General features: G+C 39.4%; 1 protein-coding gene across 1 annotated transcript in view; it reads right to left on the bottom strand.

Moving 5' to 3' along the window:
* Positions 1–27,170, bottom strand: part of LOC127436755 (voltage-dependent L-type calcium channel subunit alpha-1C-like) — a 198,583-nt gene that overhangs the window by 52,711 nt on the left and 118,702 nt on the right. The window contains exons 4-8 of the mRNA XM_051691101.1: positions 5,728–5,867; positions 4,736–4,875; positions 3,074–3,235; positions 2,778–2,980; positions 718–821 (exon numbers count right to left, since the gene is read on the bottom strand). Of these exons, the coding sequence (XP_051547061.1) occupies positions 718–821; positions 2,778–2,980; positions 3,074–3,235; positions 4,736–4,875; positions 5,728–5,867 (749 nt within the window). The remainder of the gene's footprint in view (positions 1–717; positions 822–2,777; positions 2,981–3,073; positions 3,236–4,735; positions 4,876–5,727; positions 5,868–27,170) is intronic.

Here is a 27,170-nt window from a genome sequence, read left to right as displayed (position 1 = left end):
GAGGGGCAAGTCGAAATTTGTTTTTGTGGTAATCAACATTGTCACAAGTGCTGTCGACTGAACTCAAACTGTATTGAGCCAAGAATATTTATTTACAACCAGGTGTAAACAGGGCAAAAAGAGAGAGAGAGAGAGAGACAGAACACATGGAGCTGTCACTTCACCTCTGACCTTTATTGGCTACACACTGGCTGTTGAACAAAGCACACAGTCAAAGCATACCCCTAAACACACATAAACTAATCCTCTTCTGCTGAAGATTTAAGATCTATTCCAATACAGGATAAAAACTGAGTGAGAGAGAGAAATAAAGAGAGGAAGGGAGAGATAGTGTCCCTTACCCGCTCAGAACACCAAGAACCAAATTAAGAACAAAAAAGGAGCCAATGATGATTAAAGTGGCAAAATAAAGCCATGGCCAGGAATTCCCTACAGCATCATTCACCTGGGAATGGATGGAGGAATGTGGGGAGAGAGAGGGATGGAGAGAAGAGTAAAGAGTTGAAGAGGGATGAATGAATGATTAGTATGTATCTGGGTAGAGTCTGGCCTACACAAACCCTCTCTGGGTCTCTCTCTTTCTGGCCCTTTCTATCCCAGTGCTTTGAGAAAGAACATGTCTGATGGTTCAGTCAGAGTTCAGTCTGGGCTTTTTTGTATTGTCCATGGAAAACGGCACTAACACTCACACACAAACATTCAATGCATAATGCTTACCCGCTCAACACACCCAGAACCAGATTTAGAACGAAAAAGGATCCAAAGATGACCAGACTGACAAAATAGACCCACGGAAGCTCATAACCCATGGCGTCCTGCATCTGAGACGAGGAGGGGACAGTTAGAAAAAGAAAAAAAAAAAGATCAAGTGGAGAAGAGAGGAAGACAAATGACAAGTGCAGTGAACAGCACATGCCGGTCCCTCAGAAACCCAGAGCATCAAGCAAACCCGTCAAGCTTAGAGCATCTTCAAAAGAGAGAAAGATAGAGAAAGAGAGAAAGAGACACTTTCAGGCATGTCTTTTTGAATGGATTAGATGTCAACTGGAAAGCCATCAATCACTGCAAGAATCTGGAATAAGGCAAGACACAGTAAAGATGGGATGTAGAGCTTAGCAATATACAGTATTCTCACACACACACTAATACACACAACCCCAGCCAAACAATCCCAAAGGAATGTTTTGAGAATTCCTACTGGATTTTCTATCAGGATCATAAAGGATTAAATGAGAATCCTTTGAGAATCGAATGCTTTTCTGCTAGTTAAAGTGATGATTCTACAGCATTTGTTTTATTTTATTCTCATTTACCGGACCCTTTTTACAAACTTCGGCTTTATTTAGCAGTGTAAATCTATATTTGTTTATTTTTTTTATGTACATTTATAACATAAGCCTTTTCTTTTATATTACCGTGGCATTAATTCAAATAAAAATACCTGTGGAAAGGGAACAATGCATTGTTTCTTTGCTGTTGGAGACAATAGGATTTTAAATAATATTAATAAAAATAATATTTAACATGGTTTCTCATTCACTGCTATAGAAGTTTACCCCTTTAATTTACTTGGGCATTTCCAACCCGAAAATGTGAAAAGTGTTCATTCTTATACAGTGTCCCAAACAGAGATTCCAGCAACAAGCAATCTGTCTGTTCACTATACACTGAACTTGAAGTATGTTGCGCAATGCAGCACACTCACAGCCAATCAGATGCTATTTGATTTTTAATGTGCAATTATGAGGAGTGTGACTTTGGACCAATGAGAGTTCACAGTGGGCAGTGCTGTTGTGTTTTGAATAACAGGCTAAATGATGTAGCTAGTCTGTTGTTACATTATTCTTTACAGTTTCATAGTATTATGATATAATTGTTGTTGTTCTATTATAGAAAGTATGTCATTTTATATGTATCACAAAACAAATGAACTAAAAATGATGTATTCATTTATTCACTTTAACAGCATTGTGTTTCAGACCAGTTTAACCATTTCTGGAAAACTGAAGGAAACACGATGCGTTCCTATATTCCATCTGCACTTAATCTGAATTGTCGGCTTATGTATACACATGTGTCAGATAGAGGTTTTTCACCGTAAGAAATGCATTTTAAAACACTGTGTCAAGCTGAACGTAGTTCAGTCTCAGAAAGCACGTGTCAAGGTAGTCCTGCAAAAACAGCCCCCATTGCAGCACTGGGCTCAGATGCATGCAGTCAAAGAGCACTAAAATGCATGCAGTTACCCTGTTAAAACAAAGTCTGAGCAGCACATGCCACTTCACAACCAAACAGCCGAATTCAGCCGAATACCACTACTATCTGGGAATATTACTACCGTACATACAACGGTAATTATCATATTACTGTAAATACTGTACTACCATTTAAAAAACACTGTGGTATCACTGGTATTTTGAAGCTTGAGCACCGTGGTGGTACCATGGCACCGGTATACTTTGCAACCCCACATTGTATTACACTGTCTTACAGGGGAATTTTATGAGATTGAAAATCATATTAGTCCTATTGGAAGATATGTTCGTTTTTGTTTTGTGTTAAATTGGAATCCAATAAAATAATTCCCATTATTATTAGGATTACATTAGGATTGACTTCAGAACTGTTTTGATAGAAATTATAACTCGTTTCCGTTAAATGTTTTGATTAGGTACACACTTTGTTACTAACCCTATCCATTCACATGTCTTTCTATCATTCCTCAGAAAAGAGGCCTTCTTCGTGTGTGCGGTGTGCTGTTATTGGAGCAGACTCACCCAGTACAGGACGTCCGTCCAGCCTTCCATTGTGATGCATTGAAACACAGTCAGCATGGCAAATGCAAAGTTATCAAAGTTTGTGATTCCATCATTCGGTCCCTCCCAACCCATCATGCACTGCGTGACGTTGGGAGGCGAGCAGTGTCGTCCGTGTGCAGAGCTTGGGGCGCATGGGGCCGGCTTCTCCTCAGCTATAGGACCTGAAAGTAAACAGGACTTTGTCAGCTAATCTGAAATTAATGTGATGACTATAACGAGGGAAAAACAAATGCTAAAAAAGATAAAGACTTGACCTTTGTGTCCATCTCTGAAGAAGAAGCAGGTTCTGTGCATCTTGCCCATGAAGAGCTCGAGGCCGATGATTGCGTAAATGATGATGACGAACAGAACGAGCAGAGCGATGTGCAAAAGGGGAACCATGGCTTTAATGATGGAGTTCAGCACCACCTGTAAACCTGCAACCACACCAGAACATCTGATCATACACATCTTACATCAGACAGTTATGGTCCTGGAGGCTGATTGGTTATAGCACCACTCCAGCCATGTGAAAATACACTAACTTGACCTGCTTCAGTGACGTCACTTTTTTCCTGCGTATTGACATTATAGTGCTTTTTATTTATGTCAATGTGTTACTATTAGCAATGACATACCTCCATGCAGTCTGGGTGTTATGAATTTAACAATGTCCTATGTGCATTTCCAGTTTAATTGTATCCGACGCAATTATGTTATAAATACAATCAACATGTGTACAGATTACTGACATGTCTGAATAATTGAGCAAAAACCAACATTGTTTATCCATGCTCTCCCAGTTCATCGCTGCTTGAATTGGGCGAAACGAAGCCATGCTACTTGAAAGATAAAACTTTATTGAATAAATAAATAAATAAATAACATTTAGTCTCTATTTGGTAAGTAAACAGCAGTATCACTTTTTCACGATTTAGAAATTTTGCCAGCTTTTGTCGCATCCCACAGCACAGCACACAGATGTCATATGGAATTTTGGTCACAAACATGACAGCGCAGTCATAGTTACGTCATATGAAACACGTCAATAGTAACAGCTATGACACAAAACACCTGCTCTGCTAGTTATAATTAATTATAATAATTTTCTTTATTTATCACACATTATACATTTGCACATATACAGTGAAATTCTTCTTTTCACATATCCCAGCTAGGCTGGGGTCAGAGGGCATGGTCAGCCATGATACAGCACCCCTGGAGCAGATAGGGTCAAGGGCCTTGCTCAAGGGCCCAACAGTGGCATCTTGGCGGTGCTGGGGCTTGAACCCCGACCTTCTGATCAGTAACCCAGAGCCTTAACCGCTGAGCTACCACTGCTTGTTAAAGGACAACACTTAATGAATGTGCTTAATAAAATAACTTTTTTAATGAAAAATTGCGTCCATATTTTTTATTATACATTTTCTGTTAGATAAAAGCAATATGGCACCCAAGGCTGTGCTATACTGTGAATGTAAACATGGCAAAAGAGTGTTGTTTTGTCATAACTTGTTGCTTAATTGTACATAACATAATTGCATTCCAGAATAATGTGGGTAATATTTTCCTCATGCATGATTGATGTCAAAGATATTTTATTTTGTGGATCAAACAGTCAATAACAGTTAATATATGGCCAAAATTGGACAGACAGGTAATACAAAGCTGTGTATAAATATCTGCTGACAACAAGACTTAATATTGTTCTGACATAGAATTTTATATTGACTTAGAATACTGAATTCTACACTCTGTGAGAATTTTGAAACACCCGAAAGGAATGAATTGATGTCTCATTTATATTCATGTTTTCACTCTCTCTCTCTCTCTCTTGCTCAGCAATGACTCATGGATGACTTACTCAACAACCATCAGAGTCTCTTTGTGTGTGTGTGTGTGTGTGTGTGTGTGTGTGTGTGTGTGTGTATACTCACTAGGAACTCCAGACACGAGTCTCAGAGGTCTCAACACTCTAAAGGCTCGCAGAGCTTTTACATCAAAACCTGCAGCCTTGCCTCCCATTGAAGTCCCACCATCCCCTTTAGTGGCCTGCTCTAATATTGCACTGAAAAGCCTGTGAGAGAAAGAGAGAAAGTATTGATTACTTGTAATTTTTTAAATATTTATGTTTTTGCAGGCTGAAATGACCATGGTCTTGGACTTTACACTTACACTTATTGACGTGGATGCAGCATCATGCAAATGCAAAAGTTACTGATGCCATTGTAGAAATACTATATTGATCTTGGGTGACATATACATCTGCAAATAACTATAAAATAATTATTCTACAACTGAGGAGTCCAATAATGGAGGGTTACCGAAATTCAGCTTGATCTTAACATGGTGTCCACCATGAGGGGGTAAAGACTCTTATGTAGAATAAAGAAGCTTGTTCGAGGCTACTGATTTGACTGAAGACTTCTAATGTCTAAGAATTGTCTAAAGTATTATTAATTTCTCTAAGTTTGAATTACATACCAAAGTTCACCTTTAAAATATCATTTAAAAGTAAAATAAGATTTGAGAAAATAAATCTTGTTGGCTCCTGTATGATGAACTGCTTGTGTTTCTTCTCATTATTACGTCGCTTTGAATAAAAGCGTGTGTTCAGTGATTAAGGGTACAATTTGTGTTTCACAGAAATCTACTTTGGGTTCAGTTATTTTTCTTCTTCCAGAGTGAGAGAAAGTTTAAAGTAGAAGTTTATTCAGAGTTCATGTTTCCAAAAGAAGTATCTGAAACCCATTGAAGCTGTACACACACCCAACGAGCATTTTTCACTTTTACTGAAACACACAATTTCTATGATAACTCAAAAAACACATCAGAGAACATAGCTGGCTCGTACACACACATGCAGAAATGCAGCAGATGTGCCTGAAAAGGCTTTCAGTGAGGGTTGACACAGGGAGCTTTCACTCACCCTACCACCACGATGATGAAATCCAACAGGTTCCAGCCGTTCCGCAGGTATGCATTCGGGTGACACAGCAGCCCGTACGCAATCACTTTCAGAAACGCTTCCACCGTAAAAATGATCAGAAAGAGATACTCCACCCGTTCCTAGACAGACAAAACAGAAAGAAAGAGGATATCAGTTCTCTACTCCATCAGACCTAATATCTTCAATGGAAAAGCTATTCAGAGCTCTTTCTCGAATGTGTGGGCTGATCCAACATCCATTTCTCTGGACAATGGCATTTTATTGCACATCAACTCAGAAGAAAACATATATCACACACACTGACACAGATGAATGTTGGTGCACCAGGCATGCAGTGTTTGAGTGAATTCTATGGCAGAAAAGCTGCATCCGTAAATGCCAGATGGATTTCAAAGTCTTTGCTATCTATCTCCCCACTTTCCTGTGAGGATCAGAACATACAGTAGATATTTCTCTCTATGTAGATGAGCCTAAGGACTCCAGAAAAAGAGTCTCAGACCTGTGTTTTGATGCTGTAAACCCAAGTTAAATTTCTAAACAGAAAATTTCCCCACATGAACAGTGAGAATTACTGTTAAGACAGGCCAATCCCAGCAAATGACCATGACCATAACATCACTGTAGGTTATGGTTTCCTTGCCTCTTCCTTTGTGGGAAGGATATTGAAAGTTGTGATAAGCCTTAATTTTAAGGAACTAGCACTTGAGCGCATGTGCACTAGATGATACAGAATTCACTGCAGAGCTGCAAACAAAAGTAAACTGTAAACAGAAACAAATGTCAAAATATGTTTAAACTGCATAAATCACTCACAGCACAAAAGTAACACATTCTAAAGCAAATAAGACTAAGCAGTGAGTGTTATGTGGAAATCACCATAAATGTGACCTTTCTTATTAAAAATTTGGAAAAATGCTCAAGATTGACTTGGTACAGGTATACAGTAACACCAATTTGTTATTTAGATGACAATTCCATTTACAGCAACTTATGAGACGCTATCCCCATGAAACAAAACTAGAAACAAATTTTAGACACAGATATACATTTTTAACATTGTTATTGCTCAGCATGCTTTTCTTAGTCTTAAGCAAAGCTGAACCAAAATCAGAATGTTGTTTAATTTCTGCAGGACCACATTATGAATTCAGTTGCTCTCAGATCAGGGTTCAATAGAAGCCGTTATCACCTACTTGACTAAACTCTTAAATCTGAAATCAATCCGAAGCTCTTAAATTAATTAAGCTCAATTACTGACAAGAGCCCTCTGTCATCAGCGCAATCAACACCACCACAGTACATGCACACACACACACACACACACACACTTTCAGACACTCACTCATACTGTACACAGCAGTGAAACAACTAACAAACATCTCACAATCATATTTAGACATAAATATGAATTAGTTATATATAAACATGAATTCATTTTGAAGATATGCTTTCTATTCCCTGTGTTCTGTAAAGTGATTGGATAAGAGGTTAGAAGGTCATCTCAGTACTGTAGCCTTCAGGACAGACCATTAACATATGGTAAGTGGTAGAATGGCAATTAAACGGCATTAAACAGGGATTTCTGATTTCCAAGGCATTGTCTTTATCTGATCAAGTACGAGTCTAAATAATAATTCTCTCTTTTCGACTTTTCACAGTGCATTTTCAAGTCAATGGCTATTAAATATCATCATTATTCATTATTAAGTGTAATAATTACAGAATTTCTCTGTGCTGGTCAGGATGAACCAGTCAAACTCATTTGTAATTACCTGCAAAGAATTTAAAAATAAAATCATTTTATAGAGATATACATTTGTATCCGTGGTACGAATCCGTGGAACTCAATGATTTAAACAAAATGAAATGTTTCCACAGAGACAAAAACATCCTGAGATTTGAATGTGCCCCAATAAGGACTCAACTCTTCAGGCCAGTAAGAGCCACCTTGAGGAAGACTATTTTGTGTCAGTTATTATCCAACAACATTTGTCGGCCAATGGATCAGATAGTTGTGTCTGGCTCCGCCCCCTATCATCTGATTAGCTGTATAAGGGGATGTGTGGTGCACCAGTCAGTGTGAGGTCAGAGGTCGTGGGAGCTGCTCTGAGACAGTCTTGTCCCCTGACAGCCATTTGGGTTTACGGAACAAAATAAGAGCTTCAGCCTTGGTCACAGAGAGAGACACTATATTCCCATGGCTTTATAATACGGGCATGCTGGGATGACAGGTCTTCAGTTATTTGTCATACAGCAGAAAGTTTTGTCCAAAGTAACTTAAAGTGCCATTTATTTCAGGGACGTTCCTCTTCTAAAGGCCGCAGGTTTGACAAGTAATTTCTGAAACTCATATAGTAAGCTGGCCCTACCGGGATTTGGATTCATGCAATTTGGGTTGCCATCCCAAATCCATATGCACTACAGTAGACCGTCAGACCAAGTGTCTTTGTTCCTGTACCTCACGAACTGAACCACAGCAAACATGTTTTGTCATTTTACATATGTGTGAGTGCTTATTTGTGTTTATTTATGTGTATGGAAGTCCTGAGGTTTGCAAGTCTGTTTTGCTTTGTTTTAAGCTGTAAAGACAGATATCTATTTATATAGAGTTATTAATTTTTTTATGATCTATTTTCAGTAAAGCTGCATTGGAACAATATGTATGGTGAAAGCGTTATACAAATAAACTGAATTGAATTAAAGCAAAAGGGGTGTTTTAAGGGTCAGTATAAAGCCTGACTCTTACTGTAGTTATTGTAGACTGCTCAGTTTGTTTAAAGAGAGTTGTATCATGAGAAATCAAATTTCTCTTGATCTTTTAAAATAAAAGAATTTGGGGGCCTGTGTAGCTCAGTGGTAAAAGACGCTGGCTACCACCCTTGGAGTTCGCTAGTTCACTAGATCGAATCCCAGGGTGTGCTGAGTGGATCCAGCCAGGTCTCCTAAGCAACCAAATTGGCCCGTTTGCTAGGGAGGGTAGAGCCACATGGGGTAACCTCCTCGTGGTCGCTATAATGTGGTTCGTTCTCGGTGGCGCGCGTGGTGAGTTGAGCGTGGATGCCGCGGTGGATGGCGTGAAGGCTCCATACGTGCTATGTCGCCGTGGCAACATGCTCAACAAGCCACGTGATAAGATGCGCGGGTTGATGGTCTCAGACGCGGAGGCAGCTGGGATTCGTCCTCCGCCACCCGGATTGAGGCGAGTCACTACACGAGCACGAGGACTTAAAAGCACATTGGGAATTGGGCATTCCAAATTGGGAGAAAAAAGGTAAAAAAATAAATAAATAAAAATATTTGATGTACTATGAGCACACTATTCCTAAACTATATTAGCAACAGCTAATCTTGTAGCCTATGTATAAGCACAGGAAAAGACTGTTACTCATTTTACATGCAAAGGGGTTTTTTTCTACAAAAAAGTCTTAAAAGCACAGCAGCAAAAAATGGCTTGTTTAATTTTAATCATCGAGAGTGTAAAACAGTCAGAAAAAACATTGAACATTTTGTCATAATTTGACAATTAATTTGAGTAAATTAAGTTAGTGTGAAGAAAAAAAGTCCAACAACACACACACACAAACAGATTCAACATATTCTGTTTTTTCTTAGCACCAGCTGCCTTTTACGTGCTGAGCACATCTGTATCTCTCCATCAGGACAACATCACTCTCACAATAACCCTCTTAATGACCCCCAAACTATCCTTTTCTAGAATATTTCTAAGGACAGTTAAGATTAAAAGTTGTGTGTATGTTTTAGTGTAAGTGATTGTGTGCTTTAAATGACTTGACAATAATTATGAGTTTACACTTCATTCCCTTCAGCAAAACTGGCCGCTGCTCTCTGAGAGAGTGAAAGAGACAGAGACCTACAGGGCTACTCACTCATGACCATAATTGCAGCAATAGCACATTTAAAAAAGGTCAATTTAAGCCTGAAGTAGCATAAGATATCTGTGTGAGTGAGAATGTATTATTAAAACTCTTAGAAGGCGAGACGTGTTATTTTTCCTTTGAACCAGCTGGCACAGAGACAGAAACACAAACACACACACACACACACGCTCAGAGGCATCTGGTGAAGTGCATCCCCTGTGCTCTCAGGTTCTGAAGTTGCCTCTGATCTAAGACCTGCTGACTCTCTCAGTCATGCCCAGAACACACACAAAATCTCTATATTAAAGAATAACAATCATAGTGTCACATTATTCTTGTTTTCCCCAAGGACTCTTAGTTTGAAGATGCTCTATTTTGAAGTTATGTGTCTTCCTCTTATTTACCCTAATTGTATCCCAGGTGTTCCTCGTCTCCTTATTATCCCAAGTGTATATATACCCTCTTGTTTTTGCTCCCATGTCGGTTCTTAATTGTATGTAGTGTTATTTACCAGAGTACTGCTGCATTTTTTGGAACCTAGCCTCTCAAGTGAACTGGCATGATAGATCCCTCAGAGCCATGTTCTGGTGGGGACTTGGGGAACCTGTGAGGAAGCTGGTCCCCCTTTGGATTGCGATCGTCTGTCTCTGAAATTTTATCTCTGAAATCTTAAGGGCTGACCTTCTGCTCTCAGCTCCAGTGGTCCTGGAGACCCCCTAAATTGAGGCCCCTCTGCTTCTAGCTCCAGTGCTTCCAGAGACCCCCTCGACAGAGGCCCCTCTGCTCCTAGCTCCGGTGGTTCTGGAGACCCCTTTGACAGAGGCCCCTCTGCTCCTAGCTCTGGTGGTTCTGGAGATCCCTTCGGCAGAGGCCCCTCTGCTTCTAGCTCCAGTGCTTCCAGAGACCCCCTCGACAGAGGCCCCTCTGCTCCTAGCTCCGGTGGTTCTGGAGACCCCTTTGACAGAGGCCCCTCTGCTCCTAGCTCTGGTGGTTCTGGAGACCCCTTTGACAGAGGCCCCTCTGCTCCTAGCTCTGGTGGTTAAGGAGACCCCTTTTGCGGAGGCCCCTCTGCTCCTAGCTCCGGTGATTCTGGAGATCCCTTCGGCAGAGGCCCCTCTGCTCCTAGCTCCAGTGGTTCTGGAGACCCTTTTGACAGAGGCCCCTCTGCTCCTAGCTCCGGTTGTTCCAGAGACCCCTCGATGGAGGCCCCTCTGCTCCTAACTCCGGTGGTTCCAGAGTCCCCTCATTGGAGGCCCCTCTGCTCCTAGCGCCAGTGGTTCCGGAGATCCCCTCGACGGAGGCCCTTCTGCTTCCCGCTCCTCCTACAGCGGCTCCGCCGTCCGAGCCTTCCACGGCTCCACCCGCTCCTTCTTCTGAGACTCTTCCTCCTGCGGCTCCAGATTACTGGATAATCTCCTCCAGTGGCTTTGTCTGCTCCTTCTGAGCAGGTCCACCTGCTCCTCCTGCGGCTCCGCTCGCTCCTCCTCCTGCGGCACCACCCCATGAACTTCCAGCTGCTCTGCCGAGTCTCCTGCGGCACTGCCCCCTGAATTTCCCGCTGCTCTGCCTCGAGCCTCCTGCAGCACCGCCCCCTGAACTTCCTGCAGCTCAGCCTCTTAAGCCTCTGCCTCCTGTAGCTCTATCTCCTGAGCCTCCTGTGTCTCCGCCTCTTGTGGCTCCGCCCCCTGAGCCTCAGCCTCCTGTGGCTCCTCCTCCTGAGCCTCCTGTGGTTTCACCCCAAGACTCCATTTCCTGAGACTCCTGCGGCTTAGCCCGAGCCTCCATCCCTTGCGGCTCTGCCTCCTGCGGCTCCACCCACTAAGCCTTTTCCTTTTCTTCTGAGCCCTGGACTATTGTCATTTTTCTTTTTTTGGGCTTCAGAAGCCGGCCTTCTGTAACATTATTCTTATGTTTTTCCCAAGGACTCGTAGTTTGAAGACACTCTATTTTGAAGTTTTGTGCCTTCCTCTTTGTCTGTCTTCCTGTTCTTTACCCTAATTGTATCCCAGGTGTTCCTCGTCTCCTTGTTATCCCATGTGTACATATACCCTCTTGTTCTTTGCTCCTGTGTTGGTTCTTGATTGTATGTAGTGTTATTTACCAGCATACTGCTGTTTAGTTTGTGTTTCCTCTTCTGTTGTTATTAAAATTGTGTGTTTGGATCCTCACTCTCTCGTCTCTTCCCTGCACAAACCATGACACACAGATCAAAAATATACAACTTCAAACTATTTTGTCAGTGACATTTGCTAAGACAAGCATCACTGATAGTATTTCTCATATTTTGAATTTTGATCAAAGCCAAAGCATTAAACTATAAGGGATTGTTGAGAAAAAAAAAAAGGTGTGCTATTACTTCTCTATATAATAATCATTTTGCCTGGTGGATGATAAAGGGAATGCACTAAGAATGAATTGTGCCCAGTAAATGTACTATTTATTAGCATGCGCTCTCTGTGCTTGTTTAGCACCACATTCACTACAGGAATTATGCAGATTATGCAACAGCGCAAACACACCCACAAAATCTATGCTGAACTCAATTTGCACACGCAATTCCGATCTTGTGTGCTGATTCTGGGTGCTATATAGTAGGGCTGCAATTTACGATTATTTTGATAATCGACTAATCTAATGATTATTAGAACGATTATTCAACTATTCGGGCGATTATTGCAACGATTAATCATTAGCTCTAAACCGACTATTCAGCTTGTGCCCCGACTTAAAAGGTTGTATTAAACATGCTTGCTAACAATAAAGAGGAAAAAATCATCTTTTAAAAATACCTCTAAATGACATTCACTGAATTAGAGGGAAAAAATACTTTTTATTACGTTTAATTCAGTAAAAATTTCACTACAAAACAATCCTATTATTATCAAGTGTATTTGTCTTTTTTTCCCCATTTAAAATTGTCTAAAAATCCTTAAAACAAGATACATTTACTTGAGAAGCAACATATAAGATATTTAGACTTGCTTTAAGGGAATGTATCTTAAATATAAGTGTATTTTGTATATAAGTGTATTTTTTCACTTGGTTATACTTCTGCGAGTGCAGTAAAAACAAAATACACTTATATTCAAGATCTATTCTCTAAAAGCAAGTCTAAACATCTTATATGGTGCTTCTCAGGTGAATGCATATTTTTTTAAAGGAGTTTTAGATATTTATATTGGAAAACAAGCCAAAACAAAAACAAAAAAAAAATGTATTTTTTTGCAGTGTATAATGGGGCGAAGACTACCCTCTGTCACCTTTTTGTTCACATCTATACAAACTCTCTCTTATTAATAAAGCTGCATTTTGCCAATTTTCTTCACGATAAGAAATGCACAGTGACATATATTATGATTCAATAAGTTGCCATCGCATTATAATCTAGCTGCATTAAGCACGCGCACAGCGTCCCCGCAACAGTGTGTACCTCAGCCGGGTGCAGTTTCAATCTCTCCCCCTTAGATTGGGACACTTCGCGCAACTCATAGAAGAGGCGCTGACCGCACAGAGAAATGCCAGTTTCCTTATTATTTTAACTTTAATAAAGCTATAATGCATTAAATATAACTACATTTAAGATGTAACCTTTAAAGGGTGTTTCCTTTAAAAACGCTCGACATGCAAGTTTTGCTTAAGCTGAGCGTCAGCTCCGGCTCTGCTTATTCCACAACAAGAGTGCTTCTGTATTTACTTATTTTGTATTTTAGCATTTTAATTCCCTCATACTTTGCGATCTACATCACCTGAAGCTGTTTGGAAATTTTAGAGTGGTTCTGGACTGTGAGATGTGTTTTCTTCCTCTCCTCAGTCAGGCGCGAGCTGCAGTGCTGCTCTTGTGTGCAATCATTAGAGATTCATTTGATCTTAACGTAACATAAGATCATACGACTATTCGACAACAAATAATTTTGTCGACAATCTTTTACTGTCGACGTTGTCGATAATGTCGACTAATCATTTCAGCCCTACTATCTAGTGGAGAATGCAGCAGACTACCATGGTCTAACACACTCTGCTGGGACTGTACAGGATCACTGCCCTACTGTGATACAGACACCTAAATCATCTCTTTAACGTGCTGAAAGTGTGCTTGACTACAGTTGGATATACATTTGGATATACAGCCTGACAGGTTATAATGCTCTTTTCCATCATTTGATCATAAATTGATCAATTACTACTGCCATGATCTATAGAAAATGTACATAAGCATCCCTTTTAAATCAAATTTGTTTAATTGCACGAAGTAAATTGTGCCGGGTTGTGCGAATGAAGCACAATATATAAAGAGCTTAATTTACATAGAAAGGAGACATGTTTGCATGCAAAGGAATGACAGTGACTTAATTTAAATACTGAAGATGCAGCACAATTTAAGTGCTGATTGTGTTTGCTTAAACATGATAGGGGCTGGTTAGTGAATAAGACGCATGTTTTTGCACTGAAATATTGATACTGAAATATGAATTCGCCCCTAAATATCATAGAGTCTTGGAAAGTGGGCTCTTTTGACATGGGCCATCGAGCCACCACCTAGTAACCATCCAAAACACCCTAGCAACCCCCACCCCAAAAAAAAAAACTAGCATTGTGGCGGCAACTTTTGCATGGGCAAGTACCACTTACATTTTCTTCAGAAAATTCTGAGATGTATTCAGGTACAGCAATAAAGCCTTTTAACTCTGGCATGACAGGTTTGCAACCCTTCTCTCTCTTCTCTCAAAATAGATGAGAGAGGGCACGACAAAAAGAAATGTGGTTTGCAGATAGGCAAAAATAAGTAAATGACAGGAAGAATGGCAAGATGGAGGGATGAACACAAGAGAGGTGAGCTGTACGACTCTCTGGAAGACAGTCACGATAATTCAATTTTCTGTGATGGATGCACAAACAATGCCGGAAGCCAATCAAATTACAGAGAGCTGCACAGGGGACAGAACCTCTCACTCTCTGTGAGTTTACCTTTATGCCCTTTATACCTTTATGTAACCAAGGTAACAGGATTTGCAGTCAGCAGATGCCATGTCAGACACACCTACCCGCTTACAAGTCATTTCTGATGGACCCACTCACATATGATATCAGGAGGCAACACAGTGTTCCTTAGCTAGGAAGGAACACACACACACATATAGACAGTGGAAAAAGCTTTTCATTTTATTTTTTTATTAATTTAATTTACTTGTCTTTTTTATAGAAATAATGGACAGTAGAAAGAGGACAAGAAATTATGAGATGAGAAGGAAATTGATTTGCAAATATCAACTCAAGTTGCTTGTATGATCACCAAGGCTTGATGTGGACTCACCGATAGGCCACAGTTCTGGCAACAGGCTTTATTTCTAAAACATTCCTGCTAGTTTTTGAAAACTGCAGGTGTGGTCATTTGGTTATGACTGCGGCACACTTTTAATTTGTTGCAGGTTTACATTCCTATTCATCACCGTCTAAGAATGGGCCAGAAACGGCACAATTAATTAGAGATTTTAGCCGATGTCCTGACTCACTTTAAATATTGACTGTATGCAGAGAGTTAAATACTGCTCTCAGGAGCCGTACACATTGCAAAACTCACAGCATGCTGCTGTCAGTTTCCATGACAACCAGAGCCCATCTTGGTCTCCATAGAGACAGTTGGTGAGCAGCAGCATGGCTGCGATGGGATGCAGCAGCCTGCTGTGACTCCTGCATGTGCAGGTGGTTGCACGTGTGTAACTCGGCTCATTTCACTCTGAGGAAACCCACTCTCCATTGTTATCTGGCACCACATGCCTCACTGCGACGGAGTTACACTGGCCACATGCAAACTTAATACATCTGTAGTCAACACACATGAATGGATAGTTACGGCAGTGATGATGTCACTGTAGCAGGAATACTAAACCCGGGACATTAGAAACCACTATAACACAGAAATGAAGTTATAAGTTTGTCCTCCTACTTTTTGGGAAATAATTATATTTTAAGAGTTTCATTTTGCTTGGTCGCAGTGCAAAGAAAAATGTAGCCGACAGCGTGAAACAACAACTTTAAAGGAATACTCCGGCTTCAATACAAGTTTAGCTCATTCGACAGCATTTGTGGCATAATGTTGATACAAACAAAAATGTAATTTGACATGCCCCTCTTTTCTTTAAAAAAAAGCAAAAATCTGGGTTACAGTGAGACACTTACAATGGAAGTCAATGGGAGCATTGTATAGCCACATGACACAAAGGATGCGTGTAAACATGATTTTAGTGTGATAAAATCACATACTAACCTATTCTGTGTAAAGTTATTGCCAATCATTGCCATGACGATGTAATGTCAACAAACCGTGAAACCCTAAAATGACTGTAAAAATGTCACTTTAAACAACTTTACAGCTCAAATAACACTAGTTGTAACAGAAGAATATATGTAAGTACTTTTACACAATTATAAGCTTCACATTTCTGCCTTTAAACTCTCCAAAAACTGGTCATATTCACTTTCATTGTAAATGCCTGACAGTAACCTCGATTTCTGCTTTTTTGAAAGAAAAGGAGGGACGAACCAAAATTAATTTTTTTGGTAATCAACACTGTGCCACAAATGCTGTTGATTGAGCTTAACTTTTATTGAACCTGGAATATTCCTTTAAGAATAAGCAGAAGCCAAGTGCGTCGGCAATGCACAATTCTACTGTTAGAGCACTACAGTCTGGTTCTTGAAGTAAAAATCTCATTCATTTTCTCCACAGGAGAATAGATTTTCAACAATAACTTACAAACCTTTAAATACAGACCTACTGTGAGGTTGTTAATTGATGGTTTATGCTTCTGTTGAAGCCGTAAGTCTGTGTTATTTCAACTTTTTTTTTTAATCATGTTTAATAGAGGAATTCCTGATGACGAACTACACACAACTAAGGTTCTAAAGGGAAAATCTGTCAATCAGAGAATCGCAGGAGATTAACCGCAGCTTCTGAAAACTTCTGAAGGGAGCACCCACTCTCATGGCACACTGTGAATGAATTGACTTGGTCTCCCTACACTTTTAGACTACTTATTTAATTGCCATATATCTGAATATATTGTTTCTATTGTTAATATCAACAGCTATAAAGTATTAGTGTTGTATGTTTTTTTTACGTCATTCACAATGCTTCATGTAGTTCATTCCTTCATTTAAGACTGCAAGTACAGAGTCTTGTACCTTTTTCTTTTTGTCCTTGCTTCCAATCAGTGTTTATGTTGTGATTCACCTCAGAGCTGGTTGGTTTGGTTAATGGCTTAGAACTCTTTTATGAAGGATTTTTTGAAACTGAGATGGCTAAATAAGTGGGTGGCCACTGCTGAGCTTTACTGACCAACATCTGCCTTTCAGCCAATCAGGTAGGACTACTGGGTTAAAGCCATGCCACATAATTAATATTCATGAGGCAAGCTTGAAGCTGAAAAGTTGTATAATACACTTTTTCAGATTCCTACACACTTGGACTAAACCCAAACAAACCTTGACTAAAAACAAACTAAACCGGCACTAAAACTAGATATGAAGGGAGTTCTGGCAGTGCCGTAATTTCCCAAAAATAACATCAGTGGGTCTATTCATCATCACACTGCACCCAGAGCATGTGCGTGTGCTCGAGAGAAAAATTATTTATGGTGCTTAAATGCTATCTGTAAGTGAGTGCCAAATTCCACCCACTCTCCCTACACTAATACAATAATAATAATAATAATCGACATGAGGCGGGGATCATATTTTCCCTGAGTGTGTGAATATTTAATGGAGGGGCTCTGATGGGTCTATTACTCTCAAATTCTCCCATGACGGTACTTCTCATTTACTGCGAGGGATCACTGCATAAAGTTCGACCAATCAGAGGTGTGCGGGAGAGAAAAGAGGTGGATCACTCTGTTCCGCTGCATTTTTCACACCACTTTCTAAAATTAACTGCATACTCATCTGTATACCCTCCCTTTCTCTCTCTCTCCTTTTGTCTCTCTCTATCGGTCTCAGCAAGTACCAAAAATATTCTGTCCCATAGGAACAGAATTATCTGCAGATTCTAGTTCTACCCCTTGAGAACGAGTGTGTGTGTATGTCTGTATGGGGGTTGGCCACAGGGCCGTAGCTAGTGGGGTGAAAGGTGGTAACGATTCTAGGAGCCCAAAGGTCCAGGGGGTCCCACAACAAATTCAAAACGGCATTTTTTTAATAGGTAAGGGGCCCAGAGCGATATACAGTCAGGGGGCCCAGAATTCCTTGTTACGACCCTGGCTGGCCATCTTACCTGCTCGTAAAATCAGAGAAAAACACACATGTACACACATTGTGAGACTAAATCTTATTGGGCTTCACACTAAACCATTATTTCTTGAGCACACACGGTTTAGAATTTGAACTTGAAATTGTTTTAGTTTTATGTCAGTTCATCTTTGATGAATTTCTCTGTATTTATGGTAGGTGGTACACTCTCTGGGGCCTTTTCTATTCTTTTTTTCCCCTGCAATTTTAAATTTAATTGGAATTTTACATTTTATGAAGAAAATGTGAGAGTTGCTTGCTCCTTCAAAACTCGCCAGCATGATGCTAGGGTGTTATGGGAGGTTGCCAGAACATTACTATGTCGTTTGGAGTGGTTTACAACATATTGCTACCCATTTGTTCAGGGTGGTTGCTAAGGTGTTATGGATTGATACTACAGTAGGAGGTTGCTTATTGGTCTAAGTCAAAAGAGCCCACCACTAAGTCTATGATATTATGGCCCCTAGAAATGAAAGGGACATCCAGAAGCATCTTTATGAAAGATATCCTTCAATGTAAGTCTATGACTTTGTACGGTCCACATTGTACGGTCTGCTAAGCAAAAACAGTCAGTCTGACGGCTTAGAAAAGTAAATCCTAATTTATCCAATAGAAGTAGCCAAACTTTTTTCTTCTGAATGAACTAAAGCACTTTAGGCGAATAAAGTAATGCATTTATATGCGTTCTTGTGCAGTGTCATTTGAAAATGAGTTTGTTGTGACATCATGGAAGGTTGTCTCAGGCAGACGACTTAGTAAGCTTTCTCTGTTGTAAACATAGTTTTACAATAGCCTTACATTTTAACTAGTCGACTATGAAATGGGTTGTCTTTGTGAAGTTTGAGCTGAGCATCATATAAAAAAAAGTGCATTTTTTAACAAATCTGAGAGATCCAAAGGGGCATTAAAGTTTTCAATTAAGATTCTAGCAAGCTAAAATCTATTAAGATCCTAGCAAGCTAAAATCTCCTCACCTGGCACGTGCACATCCAAATCACACCCAAGGTTAGTTTCAGCCAACTATCAATGCTTTTCGACTGGCAGAGTCCTCCTAGGTCAAGAATTACAGTTATGTGTGCGAACTTGAGAAATAAGCAAACACTGAAAAGTCATTGCATTTCGTCAAAATCTTTGGATGAACTAAAAGAAGCCTTTTTGTCCAGTAAGTATAAATTAGCCTTAACAGCACACCTCTCATCAACAAGCTCCACATTTTGAGGTATCATTCATGGCTGTAGATAGCACAAACACTGCATGATAGGTTACACTCCAAAATGTAATAGTGGGGTTATTTTTTTAGTATGTATTTTTAAGTATGAATGAACTATGTTTGAGGTCAAGTTACAAAACGATAAGTCAACGAACAAAGATACATAGTGTTCACAGATTTACTGATTTTCTTTCTCAATGTGTCAGTTTTGTATAGTGTACAGTTAGTTATATGAAGCATAGGGTGAGCAAAAGAGATTTTACGGCTTATTGAATAGTAAAGCGCTTGCATCACATATAAAGTTGGAGAGATAAATGGACGTTGCAAGGAGCGTCTTTTAGATTCTCTCTGTCTTCCTTTTTCTGTCTTTTTCTTTCTATCCATCTGTCGGAAAGCTTCTCTACGGCATGATTAAAGCAATATGACTCACTCTGCCGTTCCAGTGACTCACAGAGAGATAAAAACACGGAGGATTTAAAGGAAGCTGGAAATTGTTGATACTGAAAGTCACCAGCCCTGTTACATACCTACAGACTCAGAGAAATTCCACGCACAGACATATACTCAATTATGCAGATGTTCGTGCACATGTTTGCAGTCATTATCACAATGCACAAGCACACTCACCCGCTCACACACACACACGCATTTGTTTTTGCAAAGCTTAATTAATTTCACAGCAGTATATATAATAGTAAATGGACTATACAGCAATTGCTGGTCAGCAGTTAAGGCCACAACCCATCCCCTCCAACCAAATCGCCTCGATGATCAAGGGTCTCTGCAGCAGAATTATCGGTCAATAAAAGTCAAGCGCACACACGTGCTACCTTGAAAAGAACACAGTCAAATACTGCAGACACTGGCTGTGAATAAACATTTTCCGCTTCAAGAGACATTTGTACTATTTTACTCAATTCACTGAACTTTTACCTACTTTATGTTGTTTCTAATAAAATTACCTTCTGTCCTTCTCTTTCTTTGATTTTTGGATTTATATGGAATGTAAAATGCCACACAAAATACTTCAGATGACTATAACCTTTCATTCTAATATTAATACTCATCAAAATAATAAAAATGGAAAGAATGATAAACAAATAAACAGCCACAGTTATCTGCCTTTTTGTGCATTAATTAGCTGACACAAATAATCACAGTGAAACACAAAAGCTTACAAAAAGAGAGAGACAGAGGTATTTTGGTTTTCTGTGTGGAACGTAAATAATGTTGATGAGACCGGTGTGACGTCCCAGTAAATGGCCAAATATTTCAGATGTCTGATCTAACTGGCTGCCCAGCTCAGATTTCAGATCTTTAAAAACAGCACACAGCATGAAATCACACCAGTATACCTCCATCTCTGTCTCTATTTCAGGCCTGTGTTGGTTTGGTTGATTCTGTAGCCAAATATGGTCTAATTGTCCTTGTCATTTCTCTTTATCCACAGATTTCCTGAGCAAACACTGGGCGGCACCATGATGATTCTAATTGCCTGTTTCGTATTTCTGGTCTCAAGACATCAAGTAAAAACTGCCAAAACAGCGATCCAGAGGAGAACAATAACCATTTAAGTGTTACTTGGGGTAAAAATGAATTTCAGGCTCAAATTGTGCAGTTGTTAGCTGTTATAACAACTCAGAATAATTAATGATATCAGCGTAACTAACCTCAGACCATTGCTTCATGTCATCTACACACTCAGGCACTGTCTATAAAAAATGTAAAAAATGGTCATCACAACTCTGTGAAGTATCGGCATGTTTTTTGACAAATTTTTACATATGTAATATCTTAAACATTACATTACCCGCTAAGAATATATGCCGATGCACAAGAAAACACTGGAGACTGGAAATTGAAAACAGTTGAATAGTGGAACACTTCTGCATTCAGGAAAAAGGTGGATACTCTAAAAACAAGTTTTCATGTACATACGTTGTTGCCGTGGAAACACACAGTGGCTAAAAAAAAGATTAAAAAACATGCTGTATTCGAAAACTGTAGGAGAGTGTTAAAGGTAAAGAGACTTTGATGTAGCTGAACAGTGTAATTCTGCTCATTTGATTATGAACGTTGAACTTTAAGAACTTTTGATCTTTCAGGAACAGATATTTAATCACACAGAATGAAAGTTTTTAGATGCAATTAGATTAAAATACTTCATTTGAAAATGTCCAGTTACATTTACCTGAATGCTCCACTGCTGTATTTGTACATCATCCGACCATTTAAGTCAAAAGAGGCATTTAAGCTATTTGGCCTGTTCTTTGCTTGTGTTGCTCTTAGCACAGAGCAAAAGTTATCTGTTTACAGACATAGAAATGATCCTATCATAAACTCACTCTTCAGTCTGAATCATCCTCGGAAAACATTGATGAACAGAATGAGTCAGTGAAAACACTGAGCTCACTGTTCAATTCAACTCTTCAATTGCTGAACTCCACTACAGGAAAGACTGGAGTAAAATACAGATCAGGCATCACAGAACAAGAGCACAAAATTGAATAAACTCTCAGGAAAAACACAGTACAAAAAAAAAAAAAAAAAAACTAAAAACACTGACTGTAAAACTACAGCACAGACAACTGATTAACAGGACAGACTCTGAACTACAGTACAGACTCTGATCTATATGAAATATTCTAAACTACACGACAAACAATGAACTATGTGAAAGACTCCAAACTACAGGACAGACTCTGGATTATATGACAAACTCTAAAACTACAGGACAGACACTGAAGGACAGGACATACTCTAAACTATATGACAGACTGTAAACTAAAGGAAAGCCACTGAAAAACAGGACAGGCAGTCAACTACACGACAGTCTCTGAACTACAGGACAGACTAAACTACAGGACAGAGACTGAACTATATGACAGACTCTAAAACTACAGGAAAGAATCTGAACTATATCACAGACTCTGAAATATATTACAGACAATGAACAACAGGAAAAAAAACAACTTTTTTTATGATGGACTCTAAACTACAGGTCAGACTCTAAACTAATGTACACGACAGTCTCGAAAACTACTGGATAGACTCTGAACTATATGACAGACATTGAACTATGCGGCAGACAATAAATACAAGGCAGACTGAACTACAGGACAAATACTGATTTAAAAGACAGACTGAACTACAGGACAGATTGGACTACATAAAAATCGTATTGCAGAGTAGAAAAGATGACTTAGTGCGTATACTTTCCTCCTGCCCATCCACATCTGGAACACTGATACCTGTGCTCACACAAAGCTGATTTTCACCCTTTAGTCTCCTCTCACACACCAGCTCTATCACCACGACAACATGCTCAGGATCAGGAATATTAGGAATCTGTGTGAGATGGCAAAAGAGCATCGTCGTGATGACAGCGCAGAGAGGGATGAGTTTAGAGGAGGACCATGAAAGGAGGAGTTGATGTCACCGGTGAACAGGGAAGAGAGACGCTGAAACTAAACAGAGCGTTAAGCACGGTGAACGAGAGAGAGAGAGAATTCTTCTGAGATGTCCTTACATAAACAACACTGAACCATGAATTCATCATTCCCAATAATTAATTTGCCATGGCAACAGTGCCACATTGTGAGATTGGGGACTGGTGACGAATTGATTCCAAAATGGGGTTTGTGTGATCAGGGATTCAATCGCAGAAGTACTCTTTGAGCAGAGTGTTAAAGCATGGCCATGGTGGTATTTGGTCTGACTGACTGTGCACATAGATATAAAGAATGGATGTTCTTTGATGACTATCTTGTACTCAAGATGACTTTAGTAACATAACATAGCAGATAACCATTCCAAACGATTATTGTGCTGTTACCAAGCTCCAATGATGGTATCAGACGGTAATAGAATGGTACTTGATATACTATGGTACTGCATGATTACCATACTATTATATGTTACTCCAAGGCACCTCTCCAGGAATATCGTGGCAGTGTCCAAAAAAACATTAACATGGGAAGGCTCAAGAGTAAGGTGACAATTATTATGTGCTGTAGAGTTATGGACTGTTGATTTATTAAAGAATATATCATATTTGGATTTTATTCAAGAGTAAATTGTGTACAGGAAACCTCTTCCTGTTATGAACCTATGTACAAACAGCTGAATTTGGGCAGAAAGCTGAAAGTCTGTGGTAACTATGACACTGGTTGTCATGGAGACGGTGTACTCTGCAGAGCATTGTTTTGATTGGTGATGATGCCAAACTAAGGCTCCATCAAATGTAATGAACAGCCAAAACCACAGTCCTCCCACACTGCGTGTGTGTGGGCAAGAACATGACATTCTCTTGTTAAAGACTCCTTTAAAAGACTGTATAAAAGTTAAAGAACATGCTGTCGATGCTGATCATCGTCATAAGTCTCAAAACACGCACGAAAAATGGAATTAGGCATTTTATTAATGTGTTATTGTGTGAGGATTGCTGGTGTTACCCATCATCAACGGCTTTTGTTTAAGCATAGGAATAGGATTGCAAAAGATTGAGAATAAATGCTCAGGTCGCATGCAGAAGTCCAACAACCCCTAAATGGATTTTGTATTATGGGCAACACAGACATTTGAAATGCTGAGGGAAGGGACAATGAGTTAGTTTTCTGAAGAAAAAAAAATAAAAATATATATATATATATATATATATATATATATATATATGAGCACTATGGCAGCACTCTGTGAGAAGTCCACTGAACTCTAAGGAAATGTTAACATCTTTTGCATGTAATTGACATGTAACTGAGATCCAAACTGAAACTAAAAATGAAAAGCAATATTATAATAAGAGCAATAATATAAGAGCATGTAGAGTGTGAGTTGCCAAAATGTTACATCTGTTAATGCTCATTCTTTTGTTTTTGAATAAACAATAAATGAATAAAAAAAATATATATATTTTGAATATTCTATAAATATATGAAAATTCTGTACTATGATCCTGCCTACTACAGGGTTAACAACAATACACAGCTGTTTCTAGTGCAACAAGAAGATGCAAGAGAAGAAAGGAGATAAAGAGGAGAGGACAGAAGTTCAGACGAGATGAGCGTAGGAGGTGTGAAGATCTCCCAAAAAGAGGCCTCGGGCCCAAGGACATCTGCAACTTAGAGGACAGAGAGATCTGAGTTCCTAATGTTTATCTGAGACACGCAGACACCGCAGCTGTAGGCTGTAACTCATCATACCGTATTACTGATCTGAAAGCAGTTTGACTCCAGGTCAGCTAACTGGCACTGCATTTTCCCTGTATGCGAAAGAACCATGTAAATGACACCAATTGTCTTTCTCTGCTATCTTTAAAACATTGGCTGCATCCGAATTTGCATATTTATACTAAAAAGCACTAAAATATGTACTTCATAGGGGAGTATGCAGTAGACTTGGGTCATACTATGTACTGTATAAGTGACCAAACATGATTCGGCATGTCACAAAAGCTGTTCCACCAGCATTGTTTTCCTGTCCTGAATATGGTTAGCTAACCGTACTGAGAAATCCGAGCTGGAAACGGTTTGTGATCATACCATACCAAACCAGGTTCAAGTGAAAATGCTACTGGAACTGGAACTCAGTGCTCACAACCATTCTGTCTGATGGTGGAAAAGCGCCCTATAGGATTTGGGAAACAATAATAATAATAAATTACAATCATACATAATATTTAGGCCGGATAATTAGCGAATTGGGGTGCAGCGATTATCTTCTGCTGAGCATTTGATTTTTATGGGAAGGTACTCTGTGATAAGGGAAACACATTCGCTCACAATAAGCAAACGCACATCCACACTCTCACTTGTCTCTTGGCTGTAAAACCCAAGCCCTTGTGAGGCCTGAGGACCCACAATGCATCTGTCATAAACATCTGTCATGGTGCCGCTGTGCAGCTCTGTGTGCCATTACATCAATGTATTCAAGTAGCACATCACTGCATGACAGCCTGTTTAATTGTGAACCACAGAATAGACTTGGCATGATAATGAGCCACTGCGCACAAGGTCTGTCCCGTTTTTCATACTTCTGCACTATTGGGCACCATTTTGTAGCATAAGTACTACAAGTAGCATATTAACACTGAAAAATGCAATGAGCAGAATGTACTACGAGTGCCCGAATTATGTATTTGTTCAACCAAAAAAAAATGAAGTGTGGAATGCTGGACATTTTATGCACTTAACAGTCGCAGTTTTGCCTATGTAGCGAAAGAGGTAATAAATGGTCAACTTAGCCGACGAGGTAGAGTAACTACCGAAAATTCTGTGCATTAGACAGTACCTTATAAATGTGATTACTTAACATTGAGTGAATCATTGAATAATGTACTGTAAAAAGCCATTTTGGGGGATTAGTTTCAAACTTGGACTCAGGTTAGCTAACATGCTAAACTAGCAGCAACACCAAAGTGAGAGCACACGTCATATCCCTCAACTGAAAAAGTGTGTATGCTTCCATGTAGTAAAATAAACGTTAGTGTTCAATTTGAGACAATACAATTATACTACTAGACTCTGAAAATGAAACACTAGCTGGCCAAGTTTATAGTGTATACATCATTTAAGACACAACTACACACTGAGCATGTGTGCGTTTTGTTGTTACCTTAATGCAGTCTGAATAACTACATTTTTACTTAAAGGGACATTCCACCCCAAAATGAAAATTCTCTTATCATTTAGGGCATTTTCAGAACTGTAGCTTGCTTAATTTGTTCTGAAACTGGCACTAAAATAGTTACAAGGTTGCATTTTCTTCATAGTTTGCTTCGCTTTCACAAGGGAATGTTTCGAAATGGATCAAAACAGTTATAATCAGCAAGAACTCCATTGCGTCAAATCACCTACACACACCAACAGCAGCAGCAGACTTGCAATGTCTGTGAGAGAAAAATTCTGCACTTATTTTACCTTACCTCACGAAGAAATGCCCTGGCAACACTGTTGTATAATTTAGATGCAGTTGGACCAAACAGATTTTAAGCTGGGCTCACTTTGTTTCTTTAAATGTTTATATAGTTCATATAGAAGTTAAATGGTTTATGGTATGGTTTATGACTAGCATAGGCTTTGTGGCAGTTCAGTTTACATCATTTACAGTATTTTTATTGTTAAATTTCATTTTGCACTTTATTTTACCTGGCAAACCAATTCATGCACTCACAAGCTCCCAAGTGCTGGCTTTTTTTTCTTTTTTTTTATTAATATCTCTCTATGAGATTTTTGAGGGATTATATAACTCTGGAAATTCCTCTTCCATGTTTTCAGCAGTCTGATATGAGCTCAGTAAAATTTTGTATGACTGGCTTTGAATAAAGCATTTAGATTATTGGTTAACAAGGCTGCTGCAGCCGTTCAGAGAGAGATAAAGAATTTCAGAGCCGTACACATGAAAGCAGCAGGATTTTGGGTGCAGGAGCACCTCATTCTCATTGAAAATGAACTAGACACTTGCGCTTGCCGCGTCCCCCATGTAACGGGCTTACAACAGTTTGGAAAGTCATACACTTTATAGCTGAGTGCATAGTATAAAGTGCTTTATTTGGGACACAGCTTTTAGAGAATTATTTTTGGGTGAACTATTCCTTTAACATTTACAGTGCATCCAGAAAGTATTCACAGCGCTTCACTTTTTCCACATTTTGTTATGTTACAGCCTTATTCCAAAATGGACAAAATTCATTATTTTCCTCAAAATTCTACAAACAATACCCCATAATGACAACGTGAAAGAAGTTTGTTTGAAATCTTTGCAAATGTATTACAAATAAAAAATGAAAAAAAATCACATGGACATAAGTATTCACAGCCTTTGCTCAATACTTTGTTGAAGCACCTTTGGCACCAATTACAGCCTCAAGTCTTTTTGAGTATGATGCTACAAGCTTGGCACACCTATTTTTGGGCAGTTTCTCCCATTCTTCTTTGCAGGACCTCTCAAGCTCCATCAGGTTGGATGGGGAGTGTCGGTGCACAGCCATTTTCAGATCTCTCCAGAGATCTTCAATCGGGTTCAAGTCTGGGCTCTGGCTGGGCCACTCAAGGACA

Source organism: Myxocyprinus asiaticus, chromosome 47, assembly GCF_019703515.2.
Source record: "Myxocyprinus asiaticus isolate MX2 ecotype Aquarium Trade chromosome 47, UBuf_Myxa_2, whole genome shotgun sequence".
Classification (NCBI taxonomy): domain Eukaryota; kingdom Metazoa; phylum Chordata; class Actinopteri; order Cypriniformes; family Catostomidae; genus Myxocyprinus; species Myxocyprinus asiaticus.
Note: the sequence above shows the minus strand (reverse complement) of the source record. Positions and strands in the feature narration are given on the sequence as shown.